At 46.4% G+C, this 14,592-nt stretch overlaps 1 protein-coding gene across 2 annotated transcripts in view; it reads left to right on the top strand.

Annotated features, from left to right (window-relative positions):
* The window catches only part of STPG2 (sperm tail PG-rich repeat containing 2), a 1,290,079-nt gene that overhangs the window by 400,036 nt on the left and 875,451 nt on the right, over positions 1-14,592 (top strand). For both annotated transcript variants that reach the window (XM_029597484.1, XM_029597489.1), the window contains exon 8: positions 4,543-4,650. In XM_029597484.1, the coding sequence (XP_029453344.1) occupies positions 4,543-4,650 (108 nt within the window). The remainder of the gene's footprint in view (positions 1-4,542; positions 4,651-14,592) is intronic.

Consider the following 14,592-nt stretch of genomic DNA (forward strand, 5'->3'; position numbering starts at 1 on the left):
TTTCCAACGTATTCAACATAGCTATGTTGAATAAGTTGGAAATCCGATCGTTTTCGCCTCATCACTTTTTTAAGTTAAAAAAAAAAAAAGTTGCGTTTTACATATGCGGTCAAAACGAATGCACACCCCTAGTGGATAACATACTGTACTAATTGGCCCATCTTATTCCTCTCCAAACAAATTAATTAGCATTTCAGATTATTCATGGACTTTTTTCATCAGCTGGTTGTAGTAGAACTGGGTTAAGACTTCCATGTTCGATCATTCTTCCAACTGTCATTTATAATGTGACTCTTAAATGTAACCCCATTGTATCCTCACATTTTCCTATGGATCAGAATGACTTTCCTTGATGGAGAAGGGTTAGGCAAAGTCTTCCTTTTGGTTTAGAGATGGGCAGAAAAATTACAAACCCATTTATAATCTGGTTATTTACCAACAACTGCTGATGTGAGAATCCAGAGAATAGGTGACTAAATTTAAAATTCCATGGATGTACTGGGGAAATTGCAGTTGTTGCTCTTATTTCCTGGGTTCTTAATACCATGATTTATGACTGCAATCCACAGGTGAATGCATGAGCTAGAAATTAGGTTTTGGAACAGCCCCACATAGCTTAAAGTCTGTAGGTACATTTTACTCGCAGACTTTAACCAGAATTTTCAAAGCACATAAATCCATTTTGAAAATGTTTGGGTGTGTGTATAACCAGCACCAACACACATGTAAAGTTACACTTGCTTAAAACCAGGTGTAACTGTGTGTGTGAACATTTACATGGTTACTTTTGAAAATCTAAATTATGAACAAAATTCTATCTCTACCCCCAACTCCACCTTCCCCGGCATATCTCTTTGCAGTGCTTGTAAAGATACATTTGAAATGGCTTTTTCATGTGCTTTTATGAGCACAACTTCTCGGTAAGGTGTACATTTGTTTAAAACAAAACTGCAAAATGCGATGAATAAATCAGGGCCCCTGAATGAAACAAATCTTATTTGTTTGTTTTGTTTTAAACTAATGACTCAGGCCTATGTCTAAGCCCAAAGCCAGGGCCTCGTCAAGGGCATAAGCCAGAGCCCAAATCAGGGGCATTGGCCTAGGCCAGAGCATGAAACCGGGGTCATGGTGGAGGCATGGGCTGATGCTGGGTATTATGGTTTTGAGGTGTTGGAGTGGATTCTTAGGTACTGCGGTGATGGTCACATCCACGGGGAGGAGCCCCGTGAGGAGCCACAGTACTAGGCTAGAATCTATACACACAAACACAGAGAATTTGTATTTATTACACAGCTCGGTGATACTGCCCAGGAGGGGCAGCAGTGAGGTAATTTAGTAGAAGCAGACCAGGGTTCCTTAGCAGAGGAGACCAGTCCCACACTCGAGTAGATGGTAGGCAGTGCAGGGTAGTAGAAAGTCCCGGATGCAGACTTTGAGCGCTGAAGCTGGAGATGAGACAGACTGGCAAGGTTAGTTACTCACTGAAGTAGATAGCTGTATTGATGAAGATCCTGGCAGGCAGAAGTCGGCAGTAATCACCAGAGTAGGAAAAGCAGGCCCTCGAGGAGCAGGTACCTGATATCCCAGATAGGTACCTGTAAGAGAGCATAAGGGTCCCCGAGGAGTGGGTACCCAGGTTAGACATGAATTACACCAAAAGGCAGAGAGAAGGCTTCCTGCAGCAGCAAGGAAGCGGCAGAGCAGCTTAGACCGGAGGCAGTCCAATCCAATCCTTGCTAACTGTTTGTTAGCAAACGAAGGGCAGACTAAATACCCGGATTTCATGACGTCACTCAGAGGTTCCCGCCATGACACCAACCGGGGAGCTCACATCACTCCCATACTCCGAAACTTGCACTGGCTGCCAATAAAATACAGAATCCTGCACAAGGTACTCACCACAATCCACAAAACTATCCACAATCAGCTACCACTAGACCTTCAGATCCCTTTCAAACTCTACTCATCCGCAAGACCCATCAGAGAATCGTATAAAGGAACCCTACAAGTCCCACCAACTAAAGCCACGTGTCTATCTTCCACCAAAGAACGAGCATTCTCCACAGCGGGCCCCACCATTTGGAATAACTTGCCGACTGACCTCAGATTGGAACCCTGCCTTCTAACATTTCGAAAGAAACTTAAGACTTGGCTTTTCCTTCAAGCCTTCCCTTAATTTCTAAAACGTCATCATACCACTCAACCAGACTTCGCTCACCTGACCAGACTCCCTGCCTAGTCGCAGCATATATTTTCCTTCTAGTTATGCTGTCCTTTTTCTTCCCGGCTACACTAGCCCCCCAAGTTCTATCTCCCTGTTATATGTAACTTTTTGCTTCTTGCTTTCTTGTCATATGGTGGTTTAGTTAGTTCCCATGTTCTATGTAAACCGATTTGATATGAATCCTTTTCATGAATGTCGGTATAGAAAAGTGTTAAATAAATAAATAAATGACGTGGATAAAGACGTGGGTAGAGTGAGCACCCTAGGAGGCCCTCAGGAAATCCATGGTGAACACCGTCGCCGTTGCCGTTCCGGGGATGCCAGAGAGAGCGGAATGAAGATGAGGCAGCAGCCATCTTCCAAAGGTTTGAGGAGAGAGAAAGAAGAAAGGTGAGGCACTGAGGTCGAAGCCATCTGAGACCGATGGACGCAACACTAGGGCCTGGGACCAGACCCCACAAATTAAACAACAAAAAAAACTTAGCTTATCCGTTGGGTATTGGATGAAGGCCGGATCCCGACACAGGTGCTTTGGTCCAGACCCAGGTTTGACACCGTGACCTGACCCACAGGTCGGGTCCTGATGCCAGGGCCTTGGCCTGGACCTAGGCCCAATGCCGTGACCCGGCCCAGAAGCTGGGTCCCAACACTGGGGCTTCAACATGGACCCAGGTCTGATGCCACAACTTGGCCCGAAGACTGGTTCTCAACTCCAGGACCTTGGCCTAGGCTGGGGCCAGGACCCAGGCCCGACGCCATGACCCAACCTACAGGATGGGTCCCGATGCCGGTTCCTTGACTTGGATCCAGGCCTGATGCCGTGATCTGGCCTGGAAGCTGGGTCCCAACACTGGGTCCTTGACCTGGACCCAACCGGACACCACAACTTGGCCTGGGGACTAGTTCTCGACACTGGGACCTTGGCCTAGTTTGGGGCCAGGAACCAGGCCCAACACCATGACCCAGTCTACAGGCTGGGTCCTGATGCTGGGACCTTGGCCTGGACCCATGCTCGATGCCGAATCCCAGCCTGAGACCTCAGCGTGGGGGCCAGTGGGATCCTGGCCCCAGCATTTTTTGGGGTAGGTGGGAGGCCCTGGGAAGTCTCATTTTCATTTTTTGGCCATTTTTAAAAAAATTGTTTGCTTCTTTATTTTCTCATGAATGAAAATAAATCAAACAATCCACAAACCAAAATTTGTGGAAAAAATAACTAAAAAGGAACTGAAAATGAAAACAATTTTTTTTCTCCTGCACATCCCTATCTCCTGGGCGATTTTCGAAAGACCATTTATGTGTATAATGGTGGAGACTATCATGAATGCGTGCTGAGCAGATTTTAAAAAGTGCTAGCATATGCACATACTTGTTACTGTGCACACAAAATACATTTTCCCCCAAAAGGGGCGGGACATGGACGTGGTCTGGGCGGGGCATAGTCGTTCCTGGATTTCACAATAAAACTTTGTAAGTAGATTTTAAAAGCCCTGCGTGCCCCCAGACCAGGAGATATGCATACAAGTCGGGCCAGTGTATGCCGAGCAGATTTTAAAAGGCGCTCATGTATGTGCATTCTTGCCCTTACGTGCAGAAATGCATTTTCCAGAAAAAGGATCGAGGTGTAACCATGGTCTGGGTGGGCATTCATGTTCCTGGATTTCACAAAAAAAAAAAAAAATCATGTACATATGGGTACAGTGCGCAGTAGGGTCCCCTACCTCATAACTTTACTTCTGCTATGGATGGCATGTAACTCAGAAAACAGAAAACAAAAAAAACGAGGTGAGTGGGATTTTAAAGGTCAGAGTTAACAGGGTAAAAGGGAGACTATTAAAACTAGGGGATTTAGAAGTCCTATCCCTTGCCTTGGCAAACTGGGAATGAACTGGGGAAAGTGGTAATGGCGTTGACAATTACCCTCATGTATGCAGTAGAAGCAGTATTTGCACGTGCCTACTTAAAATTGTGCGTACATGTGCACATGTTCAGTCTATTTTATACTACGCCTGTATATACACGTGTGTTATGAAATGATCACGTCCCTAGTGCGAACCAGCAACCGTGTGACATGTGTGCTCGCTTGGGCTGTTTAAACGTTACTGTCTATCTGACTAAATGCTTTTGAAACTTACCCCCATAAAGTGTGAATTAAATTTCCATTAGGAGAAAGGGCAAGAAATTAACTAATATGTTTTAGGAAACAGAGGTCAGTATAAATTAAAATATTTGACCACATTGCAACTTTTGCTGCACATATGTTACGTTATTATTTCCAGCTGTATTGCATATCACAGTGTTTCTCTCTTTATATTCTTCAGGGTGTACCAGGACCAGGGAAATATGAAATAAAGAGTCAATTTGAAAAGAGAAGAAATGTGAAATCATCTGTTGATATTCCACAAGTTCCATTTCTTTCAAGATCCAAGGTAAGAAAAAATAAATAGAGCATTTCATATATTTTGAGGGTAATTTTGTAACCTTAAAGATTTTGTTTTAGCTTTTATTTTATTTTTCCTGTGAATTTCAATGTCATAACAAAATAAATCAGTGGAAAAATTACCTTTTTAATGTTTTTTTTTCTCTGTGTTATAATAAAGTCATTTTCCACTATTTTTTGTTATAATTTTGAAATTCCCAGGTAAAATAAAATAAAAACAGAAAAGGAAAATCTCTAAATATAGGGGTAGATTTTAAAAAAAAAGCGCGTTCGCGTACTTTTGTTTGCGCACCAGGCACAAACAAAAGTACGCTGGATTTTATAAGATACGCGCGTAGCCGCACGTATTTATAAAATCCTGGATCGGCGCGCGCAAGGCTGCCAATTTTGGGCAGCCGGCGCGCGCCGAGCCACGCAGCCTGTCTCCGTTCCCTCCGAGGCCGCTCCGAAATCGGAGCGGCCTCGGAGGGAACTCTCTTTCGCCCTCCCCTCCCCTCACCTTCCCTTCCCTTCCTCTACCTAACCCACCCCCCCGGCCCTATCTAACCCTCCCCTTACCTTTGTCCGTAGATTTACGCCTGCGAGAAGCAGACGTAAATCTACGCGCGCCAGCGGAGTGCTGGTGCGCCGTGCTCCGACCCGGGGGCTGGTCCGAAGGCCTGGACCACTCCCCCGGGCCGGCGCCACACCCCCGGTCCCGCCCCCGAAACGCCGCACCCTGCCCCCGGAACACTGCGTCATCGGGTCCCGCCCCCAACACATCCCCTTCCAAACCCCCGGGACCTACGCGCGTCCCGGGGTTCTGCGTGCGCCGGCGGCCTATGGAAAATAGGCGCGCCGGCGCGCAAGGTCCTGCTCGCGTAAATCCGGGCAGATTTACGCGAGCAGGGCTTTGAAAATCTGTCCGATTTTATAAATCTGCGCACACGTGAACTTTTGTTCGCGCACCAGGCGCGAACAAAAGTACACGGGATTTTAATAGATACGCGCGTAGCCATTAAAATCCGGGGTCGGCGTGCGCAAGGCTGCCCAAAATCGGCAGCCTGCTTGCGCCGAGTCGCGCAGCCTTCCTCCGTTCCCTCCACCCCCCTGCACCTTCCCTTCCCTTCCCCTACCTAACCCACCCCCCCGGCCCTATCTAAACCCCCCCTACCTTTGTCGGCAAAGTTACGCCTGCTGGAAGCAGGCGTAACTTTGTGCGCCCGGGCCGGCTGCCGCGCTCCATGTTCCAACTTACGCGCATTCCGGGGCTTGTGCGCGCTGCCGAGCCTATGCAAAATAGGCTCGGCGCGCGCAGGGGGGGTTTGGGATAGGTTTTCGGGGGGTATGCACGTATCTTACGCGCGTACCCCTTTGAAAATCTACCCCTATATGTATAAGTTATGTCAATTTTTAAAATGGACTTAACGTGAATAAGTCTGCTTTGAAAACTATCCTACCAAAGCTATCTGCTGATGTTTACACCTACTATTTAGCATGCTTAAATCTTTCAGGAAAATGTATGCACATATATATGAATTTTCATATGTATGCATGTAAGTGCAAAGTTCTCCCCAATTGCACCCACAGGAACTTCTCTGCTCAGTGCAGATAAACTTATGGGTGAACAATACATATTCATATAAGTTTGCCTGCATATTAGGCAGGTAATTTTAGAAAAGTCCACTATTTTCTTTGTGGATAGGCAGGCCATGAATCAGCCACGAAGCAGATGATGTCATCCAGTGGAAATGAGATGGAAAATCTCTTGTGTATAGACCGTCCCATGTAGCAGCTGCTGTCTTGTGTCTCCTTAGTCTTTTTTCTTCCACTTGCTCTCTCTCCTTTAACTAGGGATGTGAATCGTTTTAGGACGATTAAAATTATCGTCCGATAATTTTAATATCGTCTTAAACCGTTATGGAACACAATACAATAGAGATTCTAACGATTTATCGTTATAAATCGTTAGAATCGTGAGCCGGCACACTAAAACCCCCTAAAACCCACCCCCGACCCTTTAAATTAAATCCCCCACCCTCCCGAACCCCCCCCCAATGACTTAAATAACCTGCGGGTCCAGCGGCGGTCCGGAACGGCAGCGGTCCGGAACGGGCTCCTGCTCCTGAATCTTGTTGTCTTCAGCCGGCGCCATTTTCCAAAATGGCGCCGAAAAATGGCGGCGGCCATAGACGAACACGATTGGACGGCAGGAGGTCCTTCCGGACCCCCGCTGGACTTTTGGCAAGTCTCGTGGGGGTCAGGAGGCCCCCCACAAGCTGGCCAAAAGTTCCTGGAGGTCCAGCGGGGGTCAGGGAGCGATTTCCCGCCGCGAATCGTTTTCGTACGGAAAATGGCGCCGGCAGGAGATCGACTGCAGGAGGTTGTTCAGCGAGGCGCCGGAACCCTCGCTGAATGACCTCCTGCAGTCGATCTCCTGCCGGCGCCATTTTCCGTACGAAAACGATTCGCGGCGGGAAATCGCTCCCTGACCCCCGCTGGACCTCCAGGAACTTTTGGCCAGCTTGTGGGGGGCCTCCTGACCCCCACGAGACTTGCCAAAAGTCCAGCGGGGGTCCGGAAGGACCTCCTGCCGTCCAATCGTGTTCGTCTATGGCCGCCGCCATTTTTCGGCGCCATTTTGGAAAATGGCGCCGGCTGAAGACAACAAGATTCAGGAGCAGGAGCCCGTTCCGGACCGCTGCCGTTCCGGACCGCCGCTGGACCCGCAGGTTATTTAAGTCATTTGGGGGGGGTTCGGGAGGGTGGGGGATTTAATTTAAAGGGTCGGGGGTGGGTTTTAGGGGGTTTTAATGTGCCGGTTTTGCGATTTTTCGATTTTTCGATTTTTCGATTTTTCGATTTTTCACGATTTTTCACGATTTTTCACGATATTTTACCCCCCCAAACGGCAACAATACGATTCCCTCCCCCTCCCAGCCGAAATCGATCGTTAAGACGATCGAGGACACGATTCACATCCCTACCTTTAACTGCATGTTGAAATTTATGCCTTCGAGTTTGTTGAATTATTTTTGTGTTAAATGTTTTCATTATTTTTAAAATTCTCTCCAAAAAATAAATGTAATAATTTCTTTCGAACATAGAATTTGACCATGCTTCAGCTCTAGTCACAATGGCAGAAAGCAAGCTGGGTTTCACAAAATCCTCTCATTGCTTCTATAAATTGACTTTGTCTGAGCAACATGACTGCTTCATTCAATGTCTAGAGCTATTTCATGACATACCTAACTACCCTAATGCCTAAGTCAAAAAGGTGGAGTCTTCTGATACAAGGTGCCATGACTCAAGTCTAGGCCGAGGCGTTATTTCCCCTCTAGCAAAGGGGAGGCAAGTTACTCTTCTCGGTGCTGGGTCATATAGGAGGCATGAGAGTTCCTTTCAATGTGAACAATGCTGAGCATAAAGACACCTTTGGTGCCATCACTTTTCAATGCAGAACATTAATGCTGCTGCTTTTGATAAGTAGAGATAGATATTGCATCCTTGTTGATGTCATAAACTTCTTGGCACCGAGAACCAAATTTTGGTGGTGAAGAGATAAAACAAAAGGCAGTGTATCTGAATCCACTCCTACAATATAACCTATGCCAATTATAGAAACATAGAAACAAGAAATGACAGCAGAAAAAGACAAATTGTCCATCCACTCTGCCCAGCAAATTTCCCATGGTAGTATCTGCCGTGCTGTGCAGGTTACCGCCACGTAACAGCAGTGCAACCCACAAGTCTAGCCCCCCACTCACACAGGGCATTAAGGAACTCAAAAAACAACAGGATTACAGTGGGCTCTGGTAGAATTAGACCTGTGATGCGGAGACACACTCTGTATCAAGTGACACAAGTACAAAACGCCTTCTCTGTATTAAATACCGAAGAAGTTCTTGAGAAAGAGATTGAAGCGTTATCTGAAAAGAAAGAAGAAACCCAATGCATACAGAAATTCCATAATACAATCAGTAACCAAAAGAAAAAGTTTATTATGCTGGGTGACTCTGTCATCAGAGGCTCTAATCTGGAAACTCTCAGCAAGGGAAACACTACACTTAAAAGCCTCCCAGGATCATCAGCCAGCAGAAATGCTATTCAAACAGTCAGTGACCGTAGGGCATTAGAATGTCACCCCCCAAATACAAATACAAATGCATTAAAAAAAAAGGCAAGGTGGATAACAAAAGTCAGGTAAATAAGTCACACAGAGAGTCCAAGAAAAGCATTAACCTGTACCAGAATAGATGGAAAGCTATGTGCACAAATGCTCATAGTTTGGGCAATAGAATCCCAGACTTGCAAGCCCTAATGGTGGAGGCGGACTTGGACATTGTTGCTGTCACAGAGATGTGATTCATGGATTCGCATGATTGGGATACTACCATACCGGGATATAACTTATTAAGAAAGGACAGAGAGGATAGAAAAGGGGGAGGAGTGGCTCTTTATGTCAAAAACAATATCCAAGCATCCGAGCTGCAGGGAAGATGGGGCAAAGAAGAAGCTTTATCCCAGGACAAGCAGGATGATAGTCCTCACATATGGGTGACATCATTAGATGGAGCCCTGGTATGGAAAAACTTCTGTCAAAAGTTTCTAGAAACATTTGGCTGGCACACTGAGCCTATTGAGCATGCCCAGCATGCCATGATATTCTCAGCCACAGGGGTCTCCCTTCAGTCTCTTTTTTTTCTGCCTTGCTGTTAGCAAAGCAGATTAGGAGCTCTGGGAATTTTTCCCTCACTTTTTTCCTCAGGGAAGAAAACTTTTTCAGTCACAAATTAATTGTCATCGGGTCTCCCTTCGACATAGTTTCGGTGAGTACATTTTTTGAATCAAGTTTCGGTCGATTCCGGTCATCCTCACTAACGATACCTACCGGTCATCAACTGTTATTGGGCCTAGTTTTTTTTATCATGGCCTCCGGATTCAAGAAATGTCCGGATTGTAACCAGACTATGTCGATTACCGACCCCCACAATGTTTGTGTTTTGTGCCTGGGATCAGGTCACGATGTCCGGGCTTGTACAACCTGTGCCCAGATGACACCAAAGGGCAGGCGTGCCCGTTTGGACAAGATGGAAGAATTATTTAAGAAAACCCCATCGTCATCGTCCACATCCTCTCCAAGAATAACACCTCCCTCGGTGGCAAAACATCGAGGAGAAAAAAGGACCGATGACCGTCCGTCACCGACTCCATCGGCGTCCTCTATAGCGTCTTCCTCGGCATCGAAGGAACAGCAGGAAAAAAGATGCCATCGACATTGGTCCATCAATCTATCAGATGGAAAGACATCGACGTCGAAGGACATCGAACCGATGCCCAAACGAGTCCGGGTACTGGAACCAACTCAACCGAGGCACTCTCCACCGGGCTCAGTGTTAGAGAATGTGCCACCACACTTAGTCGTGGAAGTGCCACTAGCACCAGTCTTACCTTCCCCAGTGACAGTGGACCCAGTCCCAATTTCCAGGGAAGAGGTGACTACCATGGTCCAGCAGGCCATCGTCGAGGCTTTTCGAAACTTCCAGCCTCCTACAGTACCATCGGTACTGACACCAACTCCGGCATCAATATCGAATACGTCGATTTTTCATCCTTTGATGAACAAACTCGATGCCTTAATCGGAATAATTCCTCTGACACCGATGACCCCAGTACCACCGATGCGACCATCGACTCCATCGATGCCAACGCACCCATCAGTGACTCCTTCCATTCCGATTCCTGGGTCATCAGAAGAAGATAGTAGGGACTTGGATTCTGTCCCAGGGCCATCGGGTCTTCACCAGCATCGAAAACTGGGAAAACCATCGATGCCAATCAAAGATCCCTCGATGCCAATGCGTCCTGGTCCATCGGGTGATACCCAACATCAATTCACATCGATGCCATTAAGGCCCACCAATTCTCCATCAATGCCTTCACTACCTCCTATGATGCCAAAGCAGATTCCATCAAAATCTGCTTCTAAGACAAAACGTAACATACAACCAGAGGATCCTGAATCACTTTATCATCCTCAGTATATTCCCTGGAAGGATGTCGACTCTGATACTGAGTCAGAGGAATTACAATCTGAGCCTTCTCCACCAGAAGAGAGAAGAAAGTCCCCTCCTGAAGATTTGTCCTTTACAAATTTCATTAAGGAAATGGCGGACACAATTCCTTTTGAATTAATGATGGAGGAGGACATCAGACACAAGACCCTAGAAGTCCTTCAATTCGTGGATGCACGAAAGGAGGTAACAGCAATTCCAATCCATGAAGTCCTTTTAGAACTCCAACAAAGAATGTGGGAACATCCCTGTTCAGTACAAGCGGTGAATCGAAGAACAGATGCCACATACCTGGTGCAACATGCTCCAGGTTTCCAAAAGCCCCAACTGCCTCATCACTCGGTAGTCATAGAATCGGCTCAGAAAAAAGCCAGAAAACAGAAACCTCACTCTTCTGTCCCACCAGGAAAGAAGCAAAGGTTCCTAGATACCTTAGAAAGAAAGGTTTTTCAGGGATCCATGCTGGTATCTCGTATTGCGGCGTACCAGCTGTATATGACACAGTACCAAAGAAACTTGTGGAAACAAGTTCAAGGTATTGCTGATGATCTTCCTCAGCAACAACTGACTTTAAATACACTCATTGACAAGGGGCTGGAATCTGGCAAACACGAGGTACGGGCAGCTTATGATGCTTTTGAGACATCAACTCGCCTATCAGCATCAGCAATTAATGCAAGAAGGTGGGCTTGGCTTAAGGCCTCAGACCTCAGGCAATAAATCCAGGAAAGATTGGCAGATCTCCCTGAAAAGATTGTACTGGAGACAATCTTTTCAGAGAAGATTCAGGCTACAGTCTCTCATTTAAAAGATCACCACGAGACATTCCGCCAGCTCTCCAAACTGCCAGCAGATCAGCCATCCTCCCTAAGAAAATCAACTCGAAGGGATACCAGAAGATCCTTCTATATACCTAGAAGGTATTACCCACCTGCTTTTTCAGCACGTCCATACCGTCCACCACAAAGGGAACATGCACACCAGCCAAAACAACAAAAAACCCAACCACCATCACAAACTGGTGCAGCAGCGGGTTTTTGAAATGAATCAGGAGAACAGAAGCCTTTCCATCAACCCTATGCCCCTCTTACCAGTAGGAGGTCGACTCCATCTTTTGTGATGAGACTCCAATGGAGTCTCATCACAAAAGACCAGTGGGTATTAGCCATACTAAATCGGGGGTACTGTCTAAAGTTCAAAACAATACCCCCGCATTCGCCACCCATTCCAATATGGTCAAACATAATCATCATACCTCAACTTCAAGTAGAACGCTCAACTTTGCTGACTGCCACGGCTATCAAACCAGTGCCCCAGTCTCAACAAGGCAAGGGGTTCTATTTCTGCTATTTCCTCATTCCAAAGAAAACAGGCGGCCTTCGCCCTATCTTAGACCTCCGCAATCTCAACAAATTTCTTCACAAAGAAAAATTTTGGATGGTATCTCTAGGAACCATCCTTCCTTTGCTTCAATGGGAAGATTGGCTCTGTTCTCTAGATCTTCAAGACGCTTATGCACACATACTAATTTTTACACAACATCACAAGTATTTGTGATTCATCGTGGGAAAACATCATTACCAGTATCGAGTCCTACCATTCGGCCTTGCCTCTGCTCCTCGAGTATTCACAAAATGTCTAGCAGTGGCTGCTGCACATCTAAGAAAAAACAGCATTCATGTTTTTCCATCCCTAGATGATTGGCTAATCAGAAGTCCATCCAGGCAGGGAGCTCTGTCTGCCTTAAAAAGCACAATAATGCTATTACACTCCCTGGGATTTCTCATCAGCTATCAAAAATCCCACATTGACCCGTCTCAACTCCTCACATTTATCGGATCAGACCTCGACACTACAGTGGCGAAAGCTTTTCTTCCAAACGACTGTGCCAACAATCTAGCACGTTTGGCGAACTCTATAACCTAATACCAGTTTGCATCTGCCCATCAACTACTGGTGCTACTAGGACACATGGCCTCAACTGTACATGTTACCCCTATGGCGAAGTTAGCCATGAGAAGAACTCAATGGATCTTGAAATCTCAATGGCTACAAGCTTTCCAACCACTGTCGTACACAGTTCGAATCACCCATCAGTTACGCCTCTCGCTCCACTGGTGGACAAATCAAACAGCATTGAAAGCTGGTCTCCCATTCCAACAGTTGACTCCGCAAGTCATCCTGACCACAGATGCCTCCAACTTGGGATGGGGAGCTCACGTCAACAACCTTCAAACACAAGGGACATGGGCTATGCTTGAAATGAAGTATCAGATAAACTTCTTAGAACTTTGAGCGATGCGATATGCCCTCTATGCCTTCAAGGACTGCCTCTCAAACAAGACTATGCTGATACAAACGGACAACACAGTAGCAATGTGGTACATAAACAAACAGGGAGGCACAGGCTCTTATCTGCTCTGCCAGGAAGCGGTGCAGATCTGGGCGTGGGCTCTAGAGCACTCCATGCATCTCCGAGCAACTTATCTAGCGGGTATACAAAACGTCCTAGCGGACGAACGCAGTCGACATTTCCATCCCCACGAATGGTCTCTGGATCCACATGTAGCGAGCAAAATCTTTCAACACTGGGGTCGCCCAACTATAGACCTCTTTGCGTCCAAACTGAACCACAAAGTGGAAAGGTTCTGCTCTCTCCACGGTCGTCGACAAGTATTTCCCAGGAACACCTTTGCTCGCCCCTGGAACACAGGTCTTCTATATGCGTATCCTCCAATCCCGCTCATAGCAAAAACTCTCGTGAAGCTACAACAGGACAGAGGAACAATGATCCTCATAGCCTCATACTGGCCTCAAGAAGTATGGTTCCCCATCCTCCTCGACCTCTCGATCAGAGAGCCAATTCGCCTGGGCTCAGTGCCCACTCATGCAACTCAGAATCAGGGCAAGTTGCATCATCGCAACCTGACAACTCTTGCCCTGACAGCTTGGATGTTGAATTCTGCAACCACTTAATCTTTCAACACAAGTCTCTAAAGTTCTCGTAGCTTCACGAAAGCCTTCCACACATAGATCTTACCACTTTAAATGGACTAGATTTACCAAGTGGAGCACGCAAAAAGGTGTTGACCCTTTCTCTTGCCCCACTCCTTCTTATTAGATTACCTATGCCACCTTTCGGATTCTGGTCTCCAGACATCCTCTGTAAGGGTACACCCAAGTGCCATAGCGGCATACCACAAGGGAATAGGGGATGCGCCAATAACAGTGCAGTCCATAGTAAGTTGGTTCATGAGAGGCATACTTCACCTTAAGCTTCCCATTCGACCACCGGTCACTGAGTGGGACCTAAATATAGTACTAACAAGACTCTCATGTGTTCACCGTTCAAACCTCTACATTCCTGTGATGAAACATTTCTTACCTGGAAAGTATCTTTCTTAGTAGCCATTATATCGGCTAGGAGAGTCAGTGAGTTACAAGCTCTCGTCACATACTCACCCTACACAAGGTTCCTGCATGACAGAGTAGTCCTTCATACTTACCCCAAATTTCTACCAAACGTAGTAACAGATTTTCATATCAATCAGTCAATAGTCTTGCCTACTTTCTTTCCAAGACCTCATTCTCACCAGGGAGAGAGAGTCTTACACACCTTAGACTGTAAACGTGCGCTAGCTTTTTACCTGAACCACATGGCAGTCCATAGGAAATCCACCCAACTCTTCGTTTCTTTTGACAAAAATAAACCAGGAGTTGCGGTAGGAAAACAGACTCTCTCCAAATGGCTAGCAGACTGTTTCGAATACTGTTATGAAAAAGCAAAAATTCCTCTCCAGGGGTGAGTAAAAGTGCACTCAGTAAGGGCTATGTCAACATCTGTAGCAAACTACCGTTCTGTGCCCATTGCTGATATT

Source organism: Rhinatrema bivittatum, chromosome 1 (genome assembly GCF_901001135.1).
Source record: "Rhinatrema bivittatum chromosome 1, aRhiBiv1.1, whole genome shotgun sequence".
Lineage (NCBI taxonomy): Eukaryota > Metazoa > Chordata > Amphibia > Gymnophiona > Rhinatrematidae > Rhinatrema > Rhinatrema bivittatum.